At 43.4% G+C, this 27,852-nt stretch overlaps 2 protein-coding genes across 4 annotated transcripts in view; one reads left to right on the top strand and one right to left on the bottom strand.

Moving 5' to 3' along the window:
* The window catches only part of UXS1 (UDP-glucuronate decarboxylase 1), an 83,946-nt gene extending 73,594 nt beyond the window's left edge, over nucleotides 1-10,352 (bottom strand). The window contains exon 1 of the mRNA XM_088667582.1: nucleotides 9,981-10,352. The gene's annotated coding sequence lies outside the window, so the exon portion shown is untranslated. The remainder of the gene's footprint in view (nucleotides 1-9,980) is intronic.
* LOC118085558 (parapinopsin-like) overlaps nucleotides 9,707-27,852 on the top strand; it is a 55,860-nt gene continuing 37,714 nt past the window's right edge. For 2 of the 3 annotated variants that reach the window (XR_015949488.1, XM_060273401.2), the window contains exons 1-2: nucleotides 9,707-10,048; nucleotides 17,826-18,518. Coding sequence is in view for 2 of the 3 variants with exons in the window: in XM_060273401.2 (XP_060129384.1) it covers nucleotides 18,182-18,518 (337 nt within the window). In the remaining variant the exon portion in view is untranslated. Of the gene's footprint in view, nucleotides 10,049-17,403; nucleotides 17,610-17,825; nucleotides 18,519-27,852 lie in introns of those variants that run through there. The other variant, XM_088667583.1, reaches the window with a different exon arrangement.

Raw genomic sequence — 27,852 nt, 5'->3', positions numbered from 1 at the left:
GGAAATTCATCCAGCAAAATACATTTTGCATCTCTCATTCTCCGGGACAACAACTAACGGTACTAAAACCCAAGCATTAATAGCCAGTACAGTACACATAAATGGTTATTGATCAAGTTACCATTTAGTAGAGAAACATTGACATTTCCTTTGCGGTGTAGGCTGCAATTGAATGTACATTTCTCGTTCTGTTTAGAAATAAAAGTGCCTCGAATTAAAAGCTAATATCCTTGGGCAATTGATCTTTTCTCCAATTTTCTCTTTCTTATTTTAAAAATTGCTTTGGCCTTTCTTCCATAACTTGTTGACATTTATATTGTGGCAGCTACTGGCTTACTATCTTCCTAAGAATGCTGTTTCTCTATAGGAAGATAGATGCATACAGAATTTCTAAATAATTCCGATTTCAATGTCACCCAAGGATGTAAGGATTGTGACACCTTCACCAGAAGCATCAACTGATGCTGAAAATCAAGGGTGTAATGCTGCTATAACTGAAAGGTGCTTTTAACACACAAAGGAGTTGCAGTATGGGTCAAACTTAGCCAAACACCATAGGTCACAACATTTTTAAGATGACAAGTGCCTCAAGCACTTTTTCTGCTTTAGGTTAAATAGGTATGGCAGGCAACTGAAACAAATAATATGAATTTAAAGAGTACATGCTTTCTTGGGTCATATCCTATATTAGTCATACTTTGGAATACGACTCATTGAAATAAACCTAAGTAACTTGTCCATTTATTTTTCATGGGTCTACAGTTATAACTCATGTTACGTCCGCTTCAGGATGCGTCTTTTCGGGATACGGACGCGCCGAAATCGGAAGTTCCGGAATGGGTTACTTCCAGGTTTGGTGCGTCCGTGACCTGCGTGCATGTGCAGAAGCGTTAAATCGCACTTTGCACATGCGCAGAAGCGACGAATTACATCACACGCCTGCACAGACGCGGCACTCAGGGTGCAACCTTTTCAGATTGTGGACGGGCCTCCGGAACGGATCCCGTTCGCAACCAGAGGTACCACTGTACTTTGAGTATGTTGTAGCTGGATTATCACTCTTAAAATTTAAATAAAATTATATGGGCTTGTCGTCTGTTTTATCCTTACCCATACTTGGGTGGAATCTACATACATAAAGAACATTAAAAAACACACACACTGTGAAAATGCTTTTTTTTAAAAAAAAAGTTTTGAAAAATACATTGAATTTTGCATAGCTCACTGTCGCCATCTATTGTCACATTTGTATATTGCACTTTACAACACATCTAAAATGTTTTATTTGCAGCTGTTAGCCGAGTCCTTGCTTCAGTAATTTAGCATTCATCAGTTGTGTCTATTACCATTTACAGCTAGAAAAGTAAGAACCATAGAACAGCACTGAGGTTAGCGGCATGCAGGTAAATAAAATGTACACCTAGGTATTAAAGGTTGGTGGTTTGAACTCACCTAGGGACTGCTGTGGGCAGGATTCCTGCATTGCAGGGGGGCTGGACTAGATGACCCTTGGGACCCCTTCCAACTCTACAATTCTACGATTTGTCATGACCTTATGGTATGCAGTCAGGAGCGCAGGGTAAATAGCACCAGGAGCGCGGCGAAATGACGCTCGCCCTGCACGTAGTCCCCCATCCTCTCCCCCAAGGCCGGGAAAGGAGAGAGAGTGAGGAAGGGGAAAAGGCCAGCAACAACACAGTATGGCTCCCCCACCCTGCCCAGTATACAGCCAGGAGCTGCAAGGAAGGGAGCGGCTTGTATTCGGGTATTTGCCCCCCCTCCAATTTTTAAGGTGCGGCTTATATTCAGGCTAATACGTATATAAGCTGCAGCCAATCTGGACACTATAATTCAACAATGACATTGCAGGCACAGATTAAGTGGTAGGAACATGTGACTACTGACTAGCTGAAGCTAAGCAAGACTTGGTCTGGTCAGTGCCTAGGAGGGGTGACCTCCTGGGAAAACATGCCTTGCCAGCCAAAATGGAAGAAAGGAAGCATATAAACGTGAGAAAAGAAACAAAAGAAACAAACTTCATTCCAGACCATGCTATCACACCAGGTATGATAGCTGGCAGAGGGGAGAGAAGAATAATTTGTCTAGCAATGGAAATATTGTAGCTAAATGTTTTGGGGAACCAGGAATTCCTCACAACACAATGTGATGCCTGGGGTAAGGACATTAATATTCCCTGAGTGAAGATTTATATCTCCATTCATATAATACATTGAAATAGCAAGACCCACAGAGTGCTGTATATGCTTATCAAGTCTCCAAATTGATCACCAAATTGCAATCTGGCACCTTCAACCGTTGTGCTTAGCTTCATCCTCAAAACACAAATCCTGAAACCAGATGCAATTAAACTCTGAGCTGCAGTTTTAATGTTGACCTGTAATGCTTTCCTGCGGGACTTGCAAAATAACATTGCCAGGGGAAAACAGCTGTTATGCTTTATTTTATTTTTTGCAAAAGGGATGTTATGTATTCCTGAAAACATTCCTCATTACTTTAACATTGAGCAATTAGTCTATTCTACTCTAAGGGTCTTTCTGCACTTGCCATTTATGGTAGAATAGTTGCTGGGTCCCCCACTCTACCCCACCCCAATTTTACGGCATGTTACCACACAATGTCAACATCAGTCAGCTAGCATGCCAGAATAATACATACTCAAAAACATCAAACTTTTATGCAAGATCCAGACTGGATCCTCAATATTTTCATTTGTGTGGCATGTGGACAAGCATCATCCCATTTTGTTTGTGGAAGGGTTGAGGATTGATGGGGGTGTGTGTGGTTTGGGAGAACTCAGGATCATGACACTTCCCTCTGATGAGTGTGAGCTATTGGAGACAGAAATGATGGCATTGGGTCAAAGTACTGCCCATGACATCAATCATTAGCTGCAGAAAAAGTTTCATCACAGTAGCCAGGTTTGCGATAGCTCAGACCATGGGTCCCCAAACTAAGACCCGGGGGCCGGATGCGGCCCAATCGCCGTCTCAATCCGTCCCTTGGATGGTCCGGGAATCAGCATGTTTTTACATGAGTAGAATGTGTCCTTTTATTTAAAATGAATCTCTGTGTTATTTGTGGGGCATAGGAATTTGTTCATATTTTTCTCCAAAATATAGTCCAGCCCCCCACAATGTCTGAGAGATGGTGGACCGGCCCCCTGCTGAAAAAGTTTGCTGACCCCTGCCTTAGACAGTCATGTAGTTCCTCTTCTAACCTCCCACAAGATCAGTATTCTGGAATAGGCATTAAACACCACCACTAAACTGGCTGGAGGAATGCAAGGGAATATTGGGGTGACTAGTGATGGAATTTTTCTCTGTTTCGGCATAACCCACCATTACTGTGGAAAGGAAAACTCACGCTAGTGGCATGTGATAATAGGTAAAAGACCCCTGGATGGTTAAGTCCAGTCAAAGGCGACTATGGGGTTGTGGCGCTCCTCTAGCTTTCAGGCCGAGGGAGCTGGCGTTTGTCCACAGACATCTTTCCGGGTCATGTGGCCAGCATGACTAAACTGCTACTGGTGCACGGAGGACTGTGGTGAATGCCAGAGCACATGGAAATGCAGTTTACCTTCCTGCTGCAGCGGTACCTATTTATCTCCTTGCACTTTTTGGCTTGCTTTCGAATTGCTAGGCGGGCAGGAGCTGGGACAGAGCAATGGGAGCTCACTTCGTTGAGGGGATTCGAACTGCCAACCTTCTGATTGGCAAGTCCAAGAGGCTCAGTGGTTTAGACCACAACGCCACCCACGTCTGACATGTGGTAATAGCAACATGTGAGCAGCCAACATTAAAAATTCTGGATAAGACACAACTATACCACTACAAAAGGTAAGCAGGGACCTAAACATATAAGCAACGTTATATTGAAAACATTTTCTATCACAACATCACATCATCTTGATTCAGGAAACCTGGACCAGGGATGACATAGCATTAAATGGATACCATTCCTTTAAAACCAGATCTGACCGGGGAAGAGGCATGCGAAGAAGCGCCGAATTGCGACCCTCGCATGGGCAGACGCGGCGCTGCAGGTTGTGAATGCTACGGGTATCACATTCGCAACCCGAGCGTCCACGGTATTTAAATTTCTCTGTCTGCAGGGGCCAATATTTCACAATCCAGTTCCATACATGAGAAGTGCCCACACTGCTGGACAATGTGACTGCCTGCCTTCACCATTTAGAGAAGCCTTGCACCAAACCTCTTGCTGAAATTGAACTTTCACACTAGACTTTAGAAGGTAGGACCACCATTCTTCATTTAATCATATTCCACACAAGATGTCCACTACAGGGACATTTTGACCCAAATTCTTGCATAAGCAACAAGAAGGGAAGATATATATATGCAGCAGGGAGGTGGGCCGAGCCTCTCCAACGCTTGGAGACTCTTCACCGTCTCCCTCTCAGCTGTAGGCAGACGCAAGTCCCCTGCTGCCATTTCAGGCAGCGTGGAACCTGCAGGCGCCTAAGCCACCAAGTGATGACACCCAGGGCGGACTGCACCCCCCGCATCCCCCTACCTCCACCACTGCATATATATGAAGCTGCACCTCAAGAACTGGCAGCATACTGCAGTCTGGGAGATTTAAAAGAGAATTTGTAGTGGCTACCTTTTCCTATCTCTTAATCAAGCATGCAGGTGCTTCTGGCAAATAACCACATATGGTTAGAAGAAAGGTAGGTCCTACTACCTTGTCATCCCAAAGTGCCTCTTGACCCGATCCTGCATTAATGTACTGTATTCACATGCACACAAAAATAGGACAGGGGAGTCTCAGAGGATAGGCTTAAAAGAAGAAGAAAGAAAGAACACCACCAGTTTGTGTTCCTAAGAATGGATTGTCTTTTGCTTTCCAGACCCCAGAGGACATTCTCACTCACTACATCACCAGGGATTAACAAGGGACAAGTTTGCAATGCATGCAAGCAGGCTTTATATAAATTTAACATTATCCCTGACTGAGACATCTCTTTTTCCATAGAGTGTTCTGCTTTGTTTTTGGTAAAGTTTTTATTATTGTTGCTTCATTCTATAATTTATATAAAGCAGAGATAACAATTACAGTAACAGACAAAAATTAGAATGCTGCACATGAATTAAGATAACAAAGTCCAAGTAAATATTATAAACTTTATCAAATCATTAAGCATAGCCCCATATTTGCCAGGCTTGTGACAAAGAGTTGTCTTGAAAATAATCTCAAATTATGTATTTGTTCCTCCATTATAGCTATATTTCATAGCGAGTAGTGCCAAACATTCAATGGTCTGTTTTCCATTGAGTTGCAATTACTGTTTGTGCTGCCAAGATCATATATAACCAATTTTTTTGATAACATATTTACATTGGCATCATCAAAAAATTTCAGTAACATTAATTTTGGGCAACAAACAACAGCTTCTTTAGTAATATTTATCCTTTCTGTCAAAATTAAATCCCCAAAACCTTGCGGCAACTAACATTCCCACTATAAATGATATGTTGTTGATGTGCCTGTGCCCCCAAACCCTTGTTCCGGACAGTGGCAGAGAAAAGCATAGGGATAGGTCATTTAGGTTTGTGGGATCTCCTTTGCTTCCCACCAGAACCTTGAGGTCCACTAACTTAAACCAGGTGCATAGGAGGAAGAACAAAGGAATTGTTGAACAAGGTGCCTCTGGGCACCTATGCAGCCCAGGTACTTGTTTTCATTGCATGAATTCCTATTTTGTCCCAGGAACCTTTCCCCATAATCCCTGAGGCATAAAAAGCCCTATTCCACTCATGTGCAAGTTGTACAAGCAAGCGAGGATAGGCTCACCAAGCTTTCACCTGTCCAACTCCTGCTTAGCTCAGAGATCTAAATCAGGAGATCCACCAAAAGATCTACATCTTCCTTCCTCTCTCAAGCCTCCACTCACTCAGGTTTTCCCTCCTCTCTCTCTTCCTCCTGCATTTCCTTTTCCTAGCTGGCTGTTCCTCCTCAGCGGTGGGGAGGATTACTGGTGCAAAAGAGAGCCAGCCGTCTAGAGATGCTGCGAGATAAGAAGAAATCCGCTTTCTGTAAGTCATCCCAGGCGGGTATTTACACTGAGTAGGAGACTGGGCCACAGCTGTACTAGTTCTGCCATTGTTAAGTGCTGTGACAAGGGAGGGAATCAATTTACAACCAGGATTACACAGTTAATCTGCAGTCTTTGATTTCTTCTGCTCCTAGAAATAAACTGACTAATCTGCCGCGTTTGCCTTTCTTCCCCACTCCCAGCTGCTCAGAACCACCCTACACATTTATTCACCTCGACTAGAAGCCAACAGCACTTTTGCAAGCTCTCCGTACCTACATTAATTTTGGATCAATGCACTTTGTTTACAGATGCCTGTTATTAGGAATCTGGAGGCGTCAACCATGTTCCCCAGAGGGCTAACTTAACAGACACCACACACCTCTAAAAATAGGTACCACCTCTCTGCCTAACCAACCTCAATGGGCTGTTGAGAGGATAAAATGATGGTAGTTGTTAGAACCATGTATGCCACACTCCCTTGAGGAACAGATGGGATATAAATAGAGTAAAGGCACCTGAATCTTGCCCGCCCCAAGCCAAAGTCTATGGCACCCACTTTCTAAAATGAAACTATGCATCTGATAGATCTGGGCCACACACCCAGGACCCATTAGAGCAGAGAGTTCTTAAGCATGCTGTCTCAGAACTAAATCCCACTGGAAGAGGACTGGAACCTTATTCTCAACCTGAAAAATGGGACCCTGCTTTTAATTTTGCTTCGGCGCCTGCCTTTCTCCTTTATCCCACCCTCTCTCTCCTCTTAGAATCATAGAGTTGGAAGAGACCACAAGGGCCATCCAGTCCAACCCCCTGCCAAGCAGGAAACACCACCAAAGCATTCTTGACATATGCCTGTCAAGCCTCTGATTAAAGACCTCCAAAGAAGGAGACTCTACCTCACTCCTTGGTAGCAAATTCCGCTGCCGAACAGCTCTTACTGTCAGGAAGTTCTTCCTAATGTTTAGGTGGAATCTTCTTTCTTGTAGTTTGAATCCATTGCTCCGTGTCCGCTTCTCTGGAGCAGCAGAAAACAATCTTTCTCCCTCCTCTATATGACATCCTTTTACATATTTGAACATGGCTATCATATCACCCCTTAACCTTCTCTTCTCCAGGCTAAACATACCCAGCTCCCTAAGCCGTTCCTCATAAGGCATCGTTTCCAGGCCTTTGACCATTTTGGTTGCCCTCTTCTTTCACTCCCTGCCCCCTTATTCCTTTTAAATGAACCCCAACCTTAAAAATAAGAACATGAAGATGCTGCTGCTAGTGCAACCCACGTGATGCAGGACATGGGCTGTGCACACACCATACATTTAGAGCATATTTCCCTGACCCCCAAGAATCCTGGGAACTGTAGTTTACCCCTCACACAGCAGCAGTTCCAAGCACCCTTAACAACTACAGCTCCCAGGATTCTCTGGGTGTAAAGAAGTGCTTTATGGCATGCATGCAACCAAGACCCACTTGTGGCTAAAACAACTTGGCATTGGGAGTCCAGTGGGCTACATAGCTATTCTGGGCACTACCTGCTTTTTCAAGGTGAAGAGATATTTGACCAGTAGGAGGTCCTTGGCTGTTATCATCTCACCATCTGGATGTTTTTAATGGATGTTTTTGTCAAATTTATTTGTCCACGTTGAACACCATCTTTTAAAAAAATAAAATAAAACGCTTATTCATAAATAAAAGCTTTTAAATTAAGAGGTTACAGCAGCATAACAAAAGACCCGCTGGACGAGCCCAAACGCCCATCTAATCCATCTAATCCACGGGTGTCAAACACAAGGCCCGGGGGCCAAATCCGGCCCGCCAGACCTCGTCATGTGGCCCGCCGAGCGCCCCAGCGCGACCCAGCAGCGGGACCTTGCTGCTGAAGCGCCGCGCCGATAAACAGCTGGGGCGGGGGGCGGGGGTAGAAAGGCAGCTGGAGCAGCGCCGCACAGAGTGTCCCGAGCCTCTGCAACGCAGCAGTGCTCTGTAGCACTTTGAATCCTCCTCCTCCTGCCACAGCTCGGTGCCTGGAAACGGCTGCTGCTGCTGCTGCTGCTGAAGCACAGACAAAGCACCCAGCAGCGCCCCGTGGAGGAGGAGGAGGATTCAAAGTGCTACAGAGCACTGCTGAGTCCCAGAGGCTCGGGACTCTCCGCACGGCGCTGCCAGGCACCGACCCGGCAAGCCGCCGCCGCCTCCTCCTCCTCTTGCCTCACCTCCTCCTCCTCCTGCCACGGCTCAGCCTCACGAACGTGCAACTCTGAGGCTTTATGCACTTCTCCTAAAACGGACACCCGCTGCCTCACGCTGCACGGGAAATGCTTTTTGCCCCTGGGTCCCTTCGCGCTCTTTTCTGGCGCTGAATCAAGGCGGCGACCCCCCCTTCCCTTTCTTTCTTCCTCTATCTCGTTCTTATTCTTTCTTTCCCTCTCCTTCCTTCCTTCTTTATCTCTGTCTTCTCTCCCTCTTTCTTTTTCTTTCCTTCTTTATTCCTTCTTTCCTACTCTTCTTTCTCTCACCTCTTTCCTTCCTCTCTCCCTCCTGCTCCCTCTTTTCTTTCTTTCTTTCTTCCTTACTTCCTTCCTTTCTTCCTTCTGTCCTTCCCATCTTTCTTCCTCTCCCTCATTCTTATTCTTTCTTTCCCTCTACTTCCTTTCTTCTTTCTCCCTTTCCGTCTTCTCTCCCTCTTTCGTTTTCTTTCCTTCTTTATTCCCTTCCTTATTTCCTACTCTTCTTTCTCTCCCCTCTTTCCTTCCTTCCTCTCTCCCTCCCACTCCCTCTTTTCTTCCTTCCTTCCTTCCTCCCTCCCTCCCTCCCTCCCCTCCCCTCCCTCCCTCTCTCCTCAGAAACATAGGATGCTGCTTTATACTTCTGGCCCTTAAACCCTGGAACCAGGAGAGCAGCTCCAGTGAGTCAACCTCAGCCAGTCCCTTTGGTGAAGGGTGGTGGCTCACTGGCAGAACATCTGTCCTGCATGCAGAAGGACCCCAGCATCTCCAGGTACTAGTAGCTCTGCAAAGGTCCTGCATGAAACCCTAGCGAGCCTCCACCACCCAGTGCAGTTACCAAAAATCATTTTTCAATAAATTGTACAATAATTGTACATTTGAATATCTACTTGCCATTATTCTGACTATGTTTCTGCTTTCAGAGCTAGTTATTACTTACATTATTACAAAAAACAGTAATAATTGAATGCAGTGACAATAATTTATGATAATAAAGAGTGGACACATAGTCCTACAGATACAACTGGCCCTTTGAGGGTGACCAAACTGCTGATGCGGCCCGCGATGAATTTGAGTTTGACACCCCTGATCTAATCGCAACATTTCCTCCAAAAAATCCGGAGAAACGTAGCTAACTCAACACAGAGCTACAATTCTCAGAGTCCCTTTAGTTCTCAGGATTCTTTGGGAGAAACAATGTGTTTTCTATAGATCTCAAGTACACGCAGCCCGGCAGTGTTCTCACGGTGGCCAAGCTCAAGCAGATGCCCTTGGCAAGCGCGCAAAGCAGCCCCTAACCTCAGCAGCTCTCTCCCCACACCTCCGATCGCGCAGGTAGGACACACCGCCCCCCCTTGCACCTGCGCAAAGTCCCGCTCGCACACTTTCTAGATTGCAGCCACGCAGCCCCCCAAAGATTCCCGCGCGGAGTCAAGCGCGGCCACTGTTGCGCCAGCGAGCTCGCCTCCAACCGGCGTCCCTTCGCCAGAAAGAGGCGGGCGGGCAGCGCCGAGAAGACCCCGCCTCCCGTCGCCCCCTCCCCCCCCCAAAAAAAATCAGGGCTGAGGGAAGCGCGCGGGCGGACTTGAGGGGGCGAAGGGCGCTGATAGAGCTGGAAGTTGTGGCTGGCGAGAAGCGAAGGAAGGGGAAACGGCTCGCCATGCGCCGGAATCCCTTACCTTAGTTAGCGAGCTCGAGCGCGGAGTGAAGCCCGGACTCTCCGAAGCAGAAGCAGCAGCGGCAGCAGGTGAGCGAGAAGGGGCGCGCGTCCTCTCCAAGCGGCCGCTCCGTACGGGAGCTGTGGGTGAGCCCTGGAGGCGCTCTTGAGGCGCGGTTCCCGCGGAGCTCCGCCGCGGAGCGGGTGGGTTACGCCCCCCCCCCGTGTTGTGGGCTCCGCCGGGCGGGACTCACGCCACAGTTCGTCCTCGACCGTAGGCTTGGTTTCTTTCAAGTGAGGGGTGAGACGTGGGAAGCCTTCGAGAGTCTCCGTTCAAGGGGGTCCCGGGTGGCAAAGGCTGCTGGCGTTTTCTCGCGTGCTGATTGCGAATCCCGCGAGGAAGGTTAACGCTTCCGTTGGCGCGTCGCGCACACGGGAGGTGCCAATAAAATATGGGAGGGGGGGGAGGCACAGGTAAGCCCCGCTCCACATAATTGATTACAAGACGGGGCATACCATTTGAGTGACAATGCGCATCAACGAGGGGGGGAGGGGGGAGCCTCCTCAAATATTTATATTTGTGGGGGGCTAAGACCCCCCAAGTCCCTAGAAGTTGGCTCCTATGGTGCAGACATGGAGTGGGAAAGCAGCCGGGGCAGCAACTCTTTTTATAAATATAATTTTCATTTAGATACATTACAACAATTACTTTGCCAAGTTTTAACATTTACAATTTTCTACTCCCTTCCCCCACTTTTTTGCGTTTCCTTACGTTTATTTTCATCCTCTCCTACATACTCCAAATTATCTTAACTTATTCTTTTATTCGTCTGTCCTGATATATATCATATATGTTTTTAAAGCTGCAGGTTTTTAAAATAATCCTGCCAATGTTCTGAACTGTTTACAGTTTGTAAATACTCAGTCAATTACTTCCATTCCTTTCTAAAAAGTTTATTGTCTTGATTTCTCACTATTCCACTAAGTTTCGCCATTTCTTCATACTTCATTAGTTTCTGCATCCAATCTTCTTTCATTGGGACCTCTTCATCCTTCCACTTTTGGGCAAATAACATTCTTGCAGCTGTAGTTGCATACATAAGTTTCTATACTGTCTTTCTAATCCTATAATTCACAAGAGAAAAACTTTTGGGTTTTTTACAAATATTATTTTACACATCTTTTTCAATTCATTATATATCATTTCCCAGTAAGCTTTAACCTTATTACAAGACCACCACATGTGAAAAAGGTGCCTTCTTTTTCTTTACATTTTCAACACTTCGATTTATACATTTTTGCCAATCTACTGGGTGTTAAATACCATCTATATTGCATTTTCATATAATTTTCTCTTAAACCATAACATGCTGTAAATTTTATATCCATATTCCATAATCATTCCAATGCTTCCATTTTCTATATTATGACCAACATCTGTTGCCCAGTGTATCATTGAAGATTTCATTTGTTCATCCTTTGTCTCCCATTCCAATACAGTGGTACCTCGGGTTAAGAACTTAATTCGTTATGGAGGTCTGTTCTTAACCTGAAACTCTTCTTAACCTGAGGTATCACTTTAGCTAATGGGGCCTCCCACTGCCGCCACACGATTTCTGTTCTCATCCTGAAGCAAAGTTCTTAACCCGAGGTACTATTTCTGGGTTAGCAGAGTCTGTAACCTGAAGTGTCTGTAATCTGAAGCGTCTGTAACCCAAGGTACCACTGTAACGCCTTGTACATTTTAGACATCACTTTCACATTACAATTTAACAGGTCTTTAATTGTTATAGTTGCTCCCCATACCCCCGCTTCATATCCTTTTTAAATATTTCATTCAAATGATGATATTGTAACCATGTTGTTAACATTCCTGGTGGTTCCTTAAACACTTTTAATTTAAATTCTCCACCCTGCTCTCTTAATAAATTTCTATAACTTGCCCAACTTTCCATCATATTTTTTTTTTATGGCAGCCAAAGGTGAAAGCCAAAGTGGTGTTTTTGTTTCCGATACATTTTTATATTTGTCCCATATTCTATGCAATTTTTTCCTAATTATATGTTTTGTAAAACCTTTATGTACTTTCACCTTTTCATACCACAAATAAGTGTGCCAACCAAAAATATTATCGTGACCTTCCAAATCTAAAATATGCAGATTCTTCAATAGCAACCATTCCTTCAACCAACACAGAGAAGATGCTTCATAATATAATTTCATATCCGGCAGGGAGAAACCTCCTTTATCTTTCGTGTCTTGTCAGTATTTTATATTTTATTCTCGATTCCCCCCCCTTGCCAGATATATTCAGAAATATCTTTTTGCCATTTGTTGAAGCAATCTGTCTTGTCAATCACTGGTAGTGACCGAAACAAAAATAACGTTCTTGGATAATACATTCATCTTTATGGTTGACTCTCTACCCAGCAATGAAAGTTTCATTCTACCCCATATTTGCAAATTTCTTTTAATATCCTCCCAGGCTTTCAAATAGTTATCTTTATATAGATTTATATTCTTCGCTGTTAACCATACATCTAAATACTTAACCTTCTTGTCTTGTCGGTCTTTAGATCTGATAAATTTTGTAATGTATTTTTACTCTCATTGTTCATGTTTTTTTTTACCAGGAGCTTGGTTTTATCTTTGTTAATTTTAAGACCTGCTCTGTCTCCAAATTTTTTAAAAAAATCTCTTTTGGAAATGATGCTATTGGTTCTTCTACAGGTAGCTGCAACTCTGGATACGGAAAGGGTGTGTGTGTGTGTGTGTGTGCGTAAACAGCATTCATACTCTGGAGCTGCTGACAATTGCTAAAGTCCCTTGAAATGCTTCAGAGCAGCCTGCTGGTCTTGGGGAGGATTAGGCGAGAGAGCCTTCTCTCTCTGTGTAGGGACACGGCCTCTCTAGCAGCGAATGCTCGAAGGAAGGGAGCGGAGGGGAAGCTAATAATTACAAATGAACCCATTAGGCATCCAGTTTACTCACTAGCATTACTTAGGGTTGCAAAGTTTGTTTCTGTGAGCGTGAGCTTCCGGATTGCTGCTCTTCTCAGGTGCCGGCTTGAATCCCAGCCGGCAAATGCAGGCTCCGCCATTCTGGTTGATTCTTCGTTGCCTTGTGCAACAAAGTCATTCTTTGTTGCCTGGTCGCGGACTTGGTGCGGTAAGGAAAGTGAGAGGGAAATGCAGCTGAAAGCACGGGATTGCGCTTGGCTTTGGCGCCAAGTGCTCTGACCTTCCCACAAATGAATCAAGATGAATGATCAAAACGAAGAGGTTCTGTGGAGGCATTGGACCTGTTGGTACCTGGTGTTACTACCGTAGCTGGACTTTAGTTCACAAGAGTGTAGAGTAACTGTGCATTCTGAAAGCAGAATGTGTGAGTGTGAGGTCTAAGAGGTGGGGGGAAGCCTTTTTTGGGGGGAGACTTCTTTTTAAAGGTTTTTTTAATGGATACTGGATTACAACTGTGGGGGTGTGGGGTCTTTTTCCTGTTTCTCATTAGTTTAATAACCAGGAACCCACAAAAAGAATGCAATTTCTAAGCAGGAACAACTTTGGGAGCTGGCAGTTTTGAACAAAGAAGTGGCATGTGGACAGGCAGAAGAATTTAGCCTGCAACCCTGACTTCACCTACCTGGGAATAGTCCTGTTGAATTATGTATAATTTATTTCTGAGTGGGAATGGTTAGGATGTTTCTCCCATCCCAAAACTGCTGTTTGTAGAAATGAGTGGCTATCAGGGATTTGTTAAACACAATTGCGTAGTTAGGTCCTTAGCTCGCTTGGGAATTCTCAAGAAACAGATTTGCTATGAATTCAGACTTGCTCCATTTATATGCACATGTGTGTAAGGAGCTTAAGGCTAAACATTTCTTTTAAGAAAGACAATTAACTTGGAGAAGAGTCCCCGATATAAACGAAAATGTTATGCCAGAGGTCACCCTAAATCATAAATAATTTTTCTTTCTTTTTTTGTTCATTTGAGCTTAATTTGCTTACTTTACTTTGCGATTTGCATTCTGTGCTGTGCTAAACTTGCCAGATGTCACCCTTCTTGGACCTGGAATATTTACTGGTAGATGTTCAGATTTAACTTGTTTTCCTGTTGTTAAAGTTTGCAGTATACAGAACATAGCCAGGATTTTTAAATTGGACAGGTGCAACCAAAACAGCCATCCTTCTTAGGCACACTTTCAATATGTTTACTCTCTTGCAGATTTTAAAAGCCCCTTTACTACATTTAGCAAACCCTTTTTTATGCATTCATGGAAATGTCCAGAGAACCATTTTGAAACTAAAATACTTAATTGACACCCTAAAATTATGTTACCACCTGACTATGGATGCAGTGGAACACATTGTATCGCTGGGTCTTTGATTTTTTTTTTTACATGGGTGGTAACCTGTCGCTGGGTTCCTTCTATCAACCTGCCTCCCCAACTTCTATTTTGTTTCCATCAACCTATAGGAAAATATGCAGCCTTCCTTTTTCTACTGGTTATTGCTAAAGGCAAGTTCTGGTGTTTTTATTTTTAAAACAGCTCTCTTGCGCGAAACAGGTGTAATAAAAATAAAACAAAACTTGCAGGTATAGGAGGCAGAAATTGAAAAGGGGGAAGAAGAAAGGAAGTGGCAGTCTTTCATGTGAGTGGCTTCAAATCCTTACCTGGCTAGGGGTGGTGCACATTTTTTTTAAAAAAAAATACTGCTATTTTGTGCAGTAAAATAAAAATAAGATGTGCACACATACCCACAATGGACCTAAGGTTTCCTGGCTTGGAGTGTCACACATGCAATTTTTTTGAGTGTGTGGTTATTGTTTTTTGTTTTTACTGCAAACCAGGTACCGTATACGTATACCGGTGTATAAGACTACTGGGCGTATAAGACGACCCCCAACTTCGGTGTATAAGACTACTGGGCATATAAGACGACCCCCAACTTTTCCAGTTAAAATATAGAGCTTGGGATATACTTGCCGTATAAGAAATACGACCTGGCATATAAGACGACCCCCGACTTTTGAGAAGATTTCCCTGGGTTAAAAAGTAGTCTTATATGCAGGAATATACAGTATATAAAAAACCTTTTTCAGAAATGCATCTTTTATAAAACAAAACCCACAAATACCTGCATGCATGCCCACATGAGGTTTCGGGTTTTGGGAACTTATGGTGTGTGGGGACCTCCTCATCGAGGAGAGGGGACAACAACAGATGTAGAAACCTACGGCATTTATGCAATAAGACTCTAGTGTAGACACTACTAGGGTGATGACTTTTTCATTTTTTCCCCTCAAAAATTATTTCCTGTAGCACAAATGGATGAACTTTTGCCTGTTAATGACTAAAATGAGGTATATTCCATTGAAATATTTAAAAAGGTTACACACAAACCGTTTTTAATTTTTTTGTATGCCGTTTTATTATTTCATAAAATTGTATTAACAATTCTATATATATTTCGTATCAAATTTGGACACAACACCACATTCCACAATGGGGAGTGTTCTTAGCAACATAGGGCAGGCATCCCCAAACTTCGGCCCTCCAGATGTTTTGGACTACAATTCCCATCTTCCCCGACCACTGGTTCTGTTAGCTAGGGATCATGGGAGTTGTAGGCCAAAACATCTGGAGGATCACAGTTTGGGGATGCTTGACATAGGGTATACAAATGCCACACCTGCGCAAGGTAAAATCCCCTTTTGGGGACCTCAAAACTCAGCCAGCAGACCCTGCCGGACATGCTAGGAAAAGAACCTACAGGAGAGGTAGCAAAACATCGTCTTCTAGCGGCGTCTATACTGTTACTGCAGCTAAAAAAAGCTTCCTTGTGTGTTTGATGACCCTATATAATGTTGTGTATATGTGACTCTAAAGCTTGGGTTCAATTTTATATCTGCTTACAGTGACTTCAAAAATGGTCAAAAAACTGATGAATAAAATTTTTTAAATCATTTTGTGCGTGAGGTTTTTTTAAAAATCAAATCTCTTTGAAAGTAAGATTTCATCTAATCTTTAATGAAAGCTCATCAAATTATGATACAGGGAAATGAGGTTGTAAAAAAAGTCATCACCCTAGTAGACACAGGTCGTACGTAGGTCAGGCTTCCTCAACCTCGGCCCTCCAGATGTTTTGAGACTACAATTCCCATCATCCCTGACCACTGGCCCTGCTAGCTAGGGATCATGGGAGTTGTAGGCCAAAAACATCTGGAGGGCCGAGGTTGAGGAAGCCTGTCGTAGGTAATGGCTTTTTCTAGTATTGTTCCAGATGCAACACTACTTAAGATACAGATGTTACATATTTCATTCTTGACACACCATGTAATTTTAGCAGTGTGTTCAGTATTCATTAAATAGAAGGGGAGCCCCTCCTTTCTTAAATGACCAGAAGACATTATTTTTAAAAGCAATGTTCAGTTTTAGTTTTGCAGAATTCTATACCAGCCCATTTTGTTTGTGGAAACCCTGTGCTGTTTGTCAGGTTAGAGCAGAGGCAGAGAACCCTACAGTGTAAGCAAGCTAAGGGTTTCACATACTACTGTGCAGCAACCATGAATGCTCTGTGCACCCCCACTATTGTGCTGGAGTTTCCTAATTGACGGGGTGGGTGGGAGAGAAATCATGGCATTTCCTAAATGTAGATAGCAGCTATGCACTACTAAATACACTGCAAAGCACTAGAAAAATAGTAACACCATCTAAGCAAACGTCTCAGAAAGTGCAGTTTGCAAGAGGGCTCTCCTAAGCCTAAGCTGCCTTCAGCACAGCCTGCTTTAATGTTCCCGTTCCATTTTATTGTAATATGTTGTGTACATGAAATGAAAAATGTGCTATTAGGAAGGAACAGGAGACAAAACCTTGCCGCTTAGAAGCACTCATTTATAAAATGTCAAACATTTTACTCCATTCACTTCAGTAATCTGTTCTTAAGTAGGACGAAAAAAGAACTCTCAGTGTTATTTAAGAACAAGATGATTTATTTAGAACAAGAGTGGGAGTTGTTAATTACCGGTATATTTTTTGATGTTATTGTTTTACAAATTGCTTTTGTTTCCACTCTTTGTGTTGACTACTAAGCAGTTACAATTTAATCAAAGAACTTAAGGGATTGGACTTGAAGCAAGTTTGTTCCACTTAATTCTCATTGATATTTGTGGGATTTGAAAAGCTAGTTGTGACGAACTTTTCCTATTGATCGCAATGGAAACTAAGTGTGACTAACTCACTCCAGCCCTGACCTACCGTAGCTGCCAGCCTGCCCTGCCCCTGCATTGTCCAAGTAATTGGCAAGAATGCCAGCATTTGGAAAGTGGTACTGCCCCGCAGGTTGGCCATTCATGAGTTGGAGTCTAATGACATGTGGAGAGCCATAGCTTCCCCATTTGTACTTTAGAGGCATAGCGAAAACTCATTGTCGTACAGTTGTACCTTGGATCCCGAATGCCTTGGTACTCAGATGTTTTGGCTCCTGAATGCTGCAAACCCAGAAGTGATTGTTCCGGTTTGCGAACGTTCTTTTGGAACCCAAACATCTGACAGGGCTTCTGATTGGCTGCAGGAAGAAGCTGTGATTTGGTTTTCAAATATTTTGGAAGTCGAACGGACTTCCGGAACAGATTCTGTTTGACTTCCAAGGTACGACTGTACAGTGTTTGTGTGTGACTACGCCCTGATAAACCACTGCTGTAAAATCCTAGTAACCCTCAAACTAACACCCAGGAAAAGGGGTGAAAGAGTAATAACATGGGGAAATGATATAAATTATGTAATGACAGTACATTATGTAATGTCTTTCTTTAAAATTATTGCCTTGAATGAAACTCTTTCATGTTTTCCTCTCTTTTTATACAGGATGCCGGAAGCAGCATGAGAGAAGCTTCACAGTAGAGCGTTATGAAAATATATTATGGAGCTGGGATGAAGAAAAGGCAGAACCACAGCTCTGCAGTTCTGAAAAAAGTATTATCTTTGGGCTATCATGGACACGTTGAAATGATTCATATCTTCTATTCTGCACAGAGAATAGGTTGGGGCAGAGAGGAACAGTGTAGTGTGTTTCTGAGTGAGCAACGCAACGTCTACATTAATCGTTAGTATGTCACGATTGACAGACTAAATAAAGCCCCCAAACTTGGTAATGGAAAGATGGCGGCCTTCCGAAGCTGGTAGATCTGGAAATAAGGTTCTTCAATATTATCTCACTTACTATGATGTCAGAAATTAATGCCAACTTGACAGTCAACCTCAGCACATCTACAGATGAGCCAAGAACTGGCCTCTCTAGAACAGGTCACACCATTGTGGCCGTTTTTCTTGGGTTCATATTACTTTTTGGCTTCTTGAATAACTTGATCGTCCTCATTCTCTTCTGCAAGTTCAAAACCCTGCGCAACCCTGTGAACATGCTGCTGCTGAACATCAGTGCCAGCGATATGTTGGTGTGCATCTCGGGTACCACATTCAGTTTCGTATCCAACATCTATGGCAAGTGGATTGGAGGGGAGCATGGCTGCCGGTGGTACGGCTTTGTCAATTCCTGTTTCGGTAAGAGTTTGGAAGGTTACGTTTCACTGCTTTGGTATCCTGTTTCTACAAGAAGAAGATTCGTAAATAAATCCTGGGTGGTATTCAACCAAGTATTACTCAGAACAGACCCATTGAAATGAATGGACCCAATTCAGTCATGTTCATTAATTTCAGTAGGTTTAACTCTGAGTAAAACTTAGATGAATACAAACCATTATTCTCTCCTAGGCTGGTTAGATGTTTGTAGCTCAATCCACATTTTTATTACAAGCTCTGAATCACACATCTTTATTGGGCATAATTGTCCTGGGCATAATCTTAGGGCTGAATTATGTGTTCCATAGCACAGCTGGGCTGGGGAAAGATTATTCCCTTTCTGGGGTTTCAGATAGTTTTGCTTTTTTTGACATTGCTGGGGTTTCAAGGACGGTTTCATAGACAGGTGAAGCTATAAGCCAGGGCCCCCCAAACTAAGGCCCGGGGGCCGGATGCGGCCCAATCACCTTCTAAATCCAGCCCACGGACGGTCCGGAAATCAGCATGTTTTTACATGAGTAGAATGTGTCCTTTTATTTAAAATGCATCTCTGGGTTATTTGTGCGGCCTGCCTGGTGTTTTGACATGAGTAGAATGTGTCCTTTTATTTAAAATGCATCTCTGGGTTATTTGTGGGGCCTGCCTGGTGTTTTGACATGAGTAGAATGTGTCCTTTTATTTAAAATGCATCTCTAGGTTATTTGTGGGGCATAGGAATTCGTTCATTTTTTTTTCCAAAATATAGTCCGGCCCCCCACAAGGTCTGAGGGAGAGTGGACCGGCCCTTGGCTGAAAAAATTTGCTGACCCCTGCTATAAGCACTTTCATTCTGCTTACTGCTTGCCATTGGCAAATAATCACACACACAATTTTGTTTCGTCCTGAAATATGTAGGCTTGGTGACTATTGAACCAATGAAGCAGGTGTCTGGTTGCCAACTAGCCAATGGCGGGGTGGTTTTTATCTCGCCGATTATCATGCACCTATCATGTGGTGAAGCAATGGTTTCTCCACAGCTTTAGCAGCCACATAAGGAAGATCCACACTTTGAAAGAATATGACTGTGTGGTAGTAATAAGAGTGCATGGGCTACAAGAGTGCATTGGCTACCCCCAACATCGGCACTTGCAGATATTCTGTGAAAGGGCTCTGTCTGCATACTGATACATGTTTGTAAGACAGGGCCAGGGTACCCTCTCAGGATATATGTGCACATATGTGCATATATGTGCATATATGATATATGTGCATATATCAGTAGACACATGGAATCCATTAGTAGTAGGGGACTGGCAGTTTTGCACTGGTTTTGCACTGGTTTTCCCAGTAGTGATGTATGGAAGTGAGAGCTGGACCATAAAGAAGGCTGATCGCCGAAGAATTGATGCTTTTGAATTATGGTGCTGGAGGAGACTCTTGAGAGTCCCATGGACTGCAAGAATATCAAACCTATCCATTCTTAAGGAAATCAGCCCTGAGTGCTCCCTGGAAGGACAGATCGTGAAGCTGAGGCTCCAATACTTTGGCCACCTCATGAGAAGAGAAGAATCCTTGGAAAAGACCCTGATGTTGGGAAAGATTGAGGGCACTAGGAGAAGGGGACGTCAGAGGACAAGGTGGTTGGACAGTGTTCTCGAAGCTACGAACATGAGTTTGACCAAACTGCGGGAGGCAGTGCAAGACAGGAGTGCCTGGCGTGCTATGGTCCATGGGGTCACGAAGAGTCGGACATGACTAAACGACTAAACAACAACAACAGTTTTGCATATTGGCGCATGCAGGGTGGTCTACCCTGCATAGTCCCACAGCCCCCTCATGCGTAATTCTAATGACAATCTCTCCAACAGCAACAGCTTTATTGCTACAATCAATCTATAATAGCACCATAACTGACTGCCTCTGTACAGGTACAGAAACAGCTATGGTTAGAACAGCAAGATAATAGATCCTTATTATAGTCTTCCTCCCCTGCTGTTCAGGAAGTGGCAAGGAGCCTATTTGGAAGAAATTATGGGTTCCCCTCTGACTTATGAACTGATTTTGTCCTGCTAGTCACAGCTGCTTCCATAATCTTCAGTTAAATTAACAGTCCTTCTCACACCGAAAGGGAGACAGATGCTTGCTTCATTGGTTAGGAGGCAGGTTCCCCGCTCAACCTTCTGGCCCAATGCCCTTGCACAATAAAGCTGTTAATAAAAGGCAAAAGATTCACTTCATCTGACTTTGGTTGGAAGCAGAATCCACCGGGTCAGAGATGTCTTGTAAAATGTGTGAACAGGGTGGTTAAGTTCTTTTACAGAAGTCACTTCGGAGTATGTATCGTCAGGGCCGTCTCAAGCAGGTCGGGCGCCCTGGCGCTGAGGCGCGGAGATCGCTCCGGCGCCCCCGCCCTTGCAGCGCGCAGCACGGCTTACGCGCGGCTTCGTTGCGCAGCGCCACTCCGCCAGCCCGGCGCCCCGCGCCACCGGGACTACACCTAGAGCCGGGCTTGTGTATCGCGTTCCCACCCACTTTGCACATATAACTCATTAATGAACAAAGAAAATGAAGAATGTTGAATGCCTCTCTTCCATTCTTGTTATCCCTCCTCTTTCAACAATGGTGGAGACCTGGTGGCCCCCTCAGATGTTGCTGGACCCTAGCTCCCACTAGCCCTTGTCAGCATGGCTAATGACCAGGGATGATGAGGACTGCAATCCAGCCACATTGGGAAGGCCATCCTGTCTTAATGTGTAGGCTAAAGTCGACCTCTTGGAGCGCACGCCCATTATACTTTCTTTAATCCACTGCCGTCAAACAATAACCTCTTTCAAATGGGTCTGTACTAATCTGTACTTGCTATCTAGAAATGTAGGCATCCTCATTTCTGCCCACTTCAACTGATGCTAGGAAAGACACTCAACACACCTGTCTTTGTAGATCAAAGCACGACGCACTTGTCAATTCAGCTTCAAGAGGAAGAATGTAATTTGAGAAAATTCTCAGCCGCGTAATTCCAAATTACCTGGCATTCTTCTGCCTGGTATTCTTCACCTTGAACAAACTATATCATATCTAATTAAAGTGTGGTTCATACTGAATGTTATAGGGTTGATTTTTTTTTTTTGCTTTTGGGCATAAATTACGGTATTGTGAGAGAAAAGAGAGACCTGTGGTAGAAGCGGTTGCTAACAGTGAGTCTTAACTACTCCCCTGCTACCTTGAGCTGTGATATGATGCCCATTTACCTAGGAGGATTAAACCCCCTTGAAATGAATGAGACTTTCTTTTCAGTAAACAGAAATAGGACTGTTGTTGCATAGTATATAGATAGGTTCTGTTCCTATGGCTTCCATACTTGCCCTCTCTCTGCATGCTGTTTTTAACATTCCTGTCGCATAAGTACAGTGGTGCCTCACTTAACGAATGCACTGCTTAACAAAATTTTCGCTTAACGAAATGATTTTTCGAGCGGAGGTTGCCTCGCTAGACGAATTCGTTTTATGAAAAATTCGTCTAGCGAATAGCGGTTTCCCATAGGAATGCATTGAAATTCAATTAATCCGTTCCTATGGGCAAAAAAAAATTCAATGCATTCCTATGGGATTTGCTAGACGAATTTTTGTTATAAGAAAAGACCCGTGGAATGAATTAAATTTGTCTAGCGAGGCACCACTGTACAGGGGTGAAGGACAATAGCATATTGGCAGGTCATGTTATTTGCATGCAGAAGTGTTCAGGTACGTTCTACAGTCTCGGACATCTCTAGGTAGGGTTAGGAAACACTCCTGCCTGAAACCCTGCATTGCTGCTTTTACATGTACAAATGGCAGAGGCTTATCAGTGGGTCCACACCTCTTAATTACCCCCAGCACACACCTGGGTCTGGCTATTTCCCAGTTCTAATTAAATCCTGTTAAGCCCAAGCATTTAGCACTCACAGATTTATAACAGTACCTTCACTTGGAAGCAAAGCTCCTCGGCTTTCAGTGGGCCCTTTTCTCTCTCTTAGTAAATGTGCTTGGGATGGCGACCCCAGTTGTAAAGCTGCATGGGGATTCATACCCATCTGCCTTGTATGTCACTCCCACCTACCTCTTTTTCACTTATGTAACAACAACAACAAAAGACCAAATGAATGTGAGCCCCTTTTCCTGTCCTCCTGGTAGGTTGCTTGATCACACACTCCTGCTTTCTGTGTGGCCTCCAAGCAGTACTTTTTCTTTGGTGTAAAAAAAAGAAAAAAGAAGAAGAAGCCAGTATTCTTATACAGTGGTACCTTGGAAGTCGAATGGAATCCGTTCCGGAAGTCTGTTCGACTTCCAAAACGTTTGGGAAGCTGCGTCGGACACAAACTGTCGCCTCTATTCCTGAGGTAAGTTTTGTCCTCTATTGAGCCACCACTTCTGTGAGTTCTGATACCCAGCTGGAACAATAATGACGATTCTTCTTGGCACAAAAGAGATGAATTTTATTATCTTAAAAACATAGGTGTTTCTTTAACGTTTCACGTGTTTATCCGCTTTGTTTCAGTTGTACAATAACTCTGTCAAACATTTAACATCAAGCTTTCATAAGCCTCATCTAAACCACCACTATCCTGGCCTCTCAACTTTATTCTTCACATCTCTCTCCCCCCTCCCCCTCTCCTCAACTGACAAAACCGCTGCTCCCTCCTTTTAAACTGGGAACAGTCCCGCTCCCATCAGAATGTTATGTCAGTCAGGCTGGATGTGGACTAACTCTTTTCCAGCCAGGTAGGAATAAATATTTCAAAAACGTGTCAATCTGTTACAGCCGCGTCGGACGTTCAGGTTCCAAAGAACGTTTGCAAACCGGAACGCTCACTTCCGGGTTTGCGGCCCTCGGGAGCCAAAACGTTTGACTCGCAAGGCGTTCGAGATCCAAGGTATGACTGTATTTATATTAAGTGTCATGCGTTCTAGAACAAAATGGCTGCTATGGGCAGCAAAAAAGAAAAAAAAAGAAAGGAAGAAAAGAAAAGAAAAAAGAAAAGAAAGGGTGCCGGTACTCTGTACTCAGGATACACAAATCTTATGTAGCCCAAGAAGGTCTGGCTGCCGTAACAGTTATTTGAGGCTGTGGATGGTCCCTTTATTCAGGGGCATCACCTTCCGCTTTGCTGCTTGAGGTGGAATGGGAAGTGCTCCCTCGCCACTGCTCTGCTGCCGCACTGCCTCCACAACTCTGCCCTCACCCCTGCACAGTGGCAGCATTGAGTGGCGACAACAGCAGCTTCTGGAGAGATCCACAAAGTCTTGTACTGTATTCATTAATGTCAAAAAGAAATAAATAAGACAATGTGGAATTATTGTTTCTCAGCCTTCAATATTGACCTGAATTATAAAAACCAAAATAGTTTTCCCCACATTTATTTATTTATTTATTTGTTTGCTTATTATCCAGATAACATTGGGAACTGTCACTGTTGGCTGAAATCTATAATTTGTGTCCCTGTGAAATACATAGTCCTAGGTAGCCTTGAGTCAGCATTCATGATAGCATTTCTGGATGGCTGAACCTTTACAAAAATGTTGAATCTTAGTTTTAGTATGTTGGGCCTTATATAAATGAAAAAAATCCTTAAAATGGTACAGAAGAACACAGCATCCCGTGATAAATAAAAGGGGGCATAACTAGAGAAAAGTTGCTTGGCTATTTTTAGAGGGGTTTTTTAATAAACGGAAAACAGATCCAAACCTAGGCAATGTTGGTTCTGTACAGAATAATTTAAAAGAATCTATTTGGATGTTCCTTTTATATTCTGCAGAATCTCCTTTGGATAAGAAATCTGTTGCAATTAATGTTCTAAAGCAAATCTCAACTTTTAACAAGTAGCAGACCTGTCGTTATTAAGGCAATCTGTAAGAACATGAAGACCATAATTACCAATTGAAAGATCGCAAAAATAATTCTAGAATGATAAATAAGTTTCAAGGACAAACACACTCTCTAGCTGTAACTAGGACTTCAACCTTCAGTTGAATAGTTTTAATTTTAGAGTCTTTGGATCTGACCTATTTAACCAGACATTGTGATTAATAACACTTTCATAACTGGAGTTGATGAAGAGCCTTGTTCCTATCCCTTTCAGCTGCAGATATATGTTCCTTTAAAAAATAGGTAACCTTGATTTCGGTGGAATCAATCTACCCTTTTAGTGTGTTGTCACCTTAAAGCCTAAATTTGCCTTAGTTTTAAAATAAAAATCCAAGTGCTTTAGCAGAGTTCTATGAAGTATGCAGAGGTAATGAACAAGAAGTAATTCCGGAATTAAAGAAAAAGACAAAAGGGGAGGGACTAACCAGGATAAATGAAAAATGCAATAAGCGTTTAGAACTGAGGGTATATATGAGAGACATATACTGGTTTTATAGTCATTTCCCCTTTATTGCTATTGGTGTGTGTGTGTGTGAATTACCGCCCCCCCTTTATCCTATAAAAATGTTTGTGCTTAAACGTTTAATGGGAAAAGTCAGGAGAGGAATCTGTGAGCTTTTAAATATAAGGCACGTCCACAAGTATTAAATTCTGGCCCTCCTGCAAAGCTGTGGGCTTCTCTGTAATAGCCGAAATCTTTGGAATGCTCTCTCCATGGAGACACATGGGTGCTAACTCCCCCCCCCTTACAAACAATGTGGCACCAGGTAAAAACATGTTTATTCTCCGGGACATAAGGATAACTAATTGTATTGGTACTCAGTTTGGGCTTCAGTGTGCATGTTTTGTAATTGTTGTGTTGATACTGTCCATTATTTCACAGACATGTTGGGGGTGGTAGGGAAATGTCACTTGAGGTTATTAATGTCATGGACTCCTGACTGGATAGTAGCGGGTGTCATTGATGACAAATAATCACCTTGCACAAACAACCCAGTGGCACTGCAGAAATTACTTCCACGGACAGTCTTAACTTCTGGTGTGAACTGGATATTCACTCTGACAAGCCACTGAAATCCACTTCAAAATCTCTCTATACTGTATAATAAAAATGAAAGAATGTCGTCATGCAATCCCCTTGAAGGGGGGCTAATCCCTGGATTTCCAAGAAGTCAGGGTGAGGCATGGAAGCAAAAGTGAAATCAAGTTGCACAACGGCAGTGGCCGTGGCATGGGAGTAAGAAAGGAGAAACACTGAGAGGGGGAAAGTGGTTTGATTAAAACGACAGCAGAGGTTTGAGTACAGTAGAGATGAAGAGACACTGAAGTTTTGTTTTCAAAAGAGTTTTAACAAGTTTTAACTTTCTCTCCCCCTCCCCCCGCTTTACTCAAACTTCTGCCATCATTTTAAGACGGCCACTTCCCCCCATTCTGTGTTTATGTAGACTTATTTCGATCTTTTAAAGACCTTCGGCTCACAATTAAGCTGCTACAGTGGTACCTTGGTTTGCAACCGCTTTGGATTATAACCGTTTTGGATTACAACCACGTCAAACCCAGAAGTGCGTGTCCCTTTTTTCGGATTGCAACCCATTTTTTATTTTATTTATTACAACCAATTTTTGGGGGGAGGCCCCATTGGCGAAAGCGCGCCTTGGGTTACAACCTGTTTTGATTTACAAGCTCCGGAACGGAGGTACCACTGAATTAGTATGCTACCATGTGCATTGTGAGATACATTACACTTAGTTGAAATCAAAGGTTAGCAGTTAGAAGCTTTCATTTTCCAGGTAATTTAAGTCCCTTGTTGGCAAAGTGACTGTTCTTGGCCTGCTCCTGCCACTTACATGTCTCTAGTTATCAGTGTAACCTAAAAGATCTTTTATGCCTGGCAAGTTTTCTCATTAAAAAGGGGGTGTGTGTGGGGGAAGGGGAAAACACTTACAGTATTTAAGATGGGTGAAGTTGATAGCTGGTGGGAGTTTGCTCACAGATGTTTATACTCCAGTAACTTATTAATGAAATAAAACGTAAAAGCCTTACCCTCCACAGGGAAGTTTTATGGGGAAAGCATAACTTTTTAAAATTTAAAACTATAGCTTCAAATGTAATGCTTGAACTCCCAATATCTAACAAACTAGATTATAAACGATGACAGGCCTTTGTCCTCAAGCATGTGTAGAAACCCTTAAGGCTTCTAGTTTGCTGTTCTCTATTATCATATGCCCAGGAGGTAGAATGAGTTCAAACGTTTACTCCAGGATTCTAAACTGGAATACTTGGAATGTGTTGCTAATGAACTTGTGCATGGAAAAGGAGCAGAAAATGATTGGTGCTCTTTAGACAATACACATTTCAAAACTCCCCACTCTCTATGTCCAGGTCTAGCCACAGCACTTAACTCTGCCATAAGTGTGTCCCTGGTTCTGATCTTTCACATTTATATATTTTCCTAAGAACCGATTTGCAGGCCAGTGAACCAGCCGTGACAGTACAGTAGAAACGTGTTTTGCTAACGGTATCGTGTCCAGCTGAGTTGTTTCAGGTGGAACGGAGGCTGCCCGTGGTCTTAAAACTGTGGGAATGGTGCATCCAAAATATTATTCAAAGGGTTAATGCTGCAGCCTAGAATCTTGTGATAACACACACACACACACACACACACACACTGAGGCAGGTTTCCCCCCAGTATATATATGTGTGAGAGAGTTTTAATTCTGAGAACAGCAAGTGCTGGGTGTTATGCTACTGCCTGCCTCAGAGCCAGTCTGTAAATATCAGTCCAGTTTCAGATGCAAATTCACGGAAATACATTTCAGTAATGAAAGTACTGTATCACCTGCCTCTCTTGTACATTCAGTCTGAAAAGAGCAAGCACAGCAATGAAAAGTCGTATGTCACCTTAAACTTTAAAAGCAAGCGTCGTGTGGTATTTGTAGGAGAAAAGAGAATGATTAAAAAAGGGTCAAACGACCCGGGCAACTTCTGCACAACTTTGCAAAGTATAATTACCGGGGGGGGGGGGAAATCCATGGAGTTGGGGGGGTGTCAGTTGGCTGTGATGATTTTACTTGCTAATTTGCTAATATAGCATTACTCCCATCTGCTCCGGTATGGATTCCTCATGCTGTTTAGGAAACAGAAGTGCAGTGTAGACAAAGCCCTTAGCTGTCAGGGCTGGAAGTTAAACTGAAGGGGAGCAGGTAGGTAGCCGTGTTGGTCTGGGTCGAAGTAAAATAAAAAAATTCCTTCAGTAGCACCTTAAAGACCAACTAAGTTTTTATTTTGGTATGAGCTTTCGTGTGCATGCATACTTCTTCAGATACACTGAAATAGGAGTCCCCAGGAGCTTATGTAGAGAAGGGGTGGGGAGGGGGTGGGGAGGGGTGGGGAGGGGAGGGGAGGGGGTATCACTCAGAAGGGTGGTGGAAGTGGG

This window comes from Zootoca vivipara, chromosome 4 (assembly GCF_965207765.1).
Source record: "Zootoca vivipara chromosome 4, rZooViv2.hap1.1, whole genome shotgun sequence".
In the NCBI taxonomy this organism is placed as follows: Eukaryota; Metazoa; Chordata; class Lepidosauria; order Squamata; family Lacertidae; genus Zootoca; species Zootoca vivipara.
The sequence above is the reverse complement of the archived record's forward strand: the minus strand, read 5'-3'. Positions and strand labels throughout refer to the sequence as shown.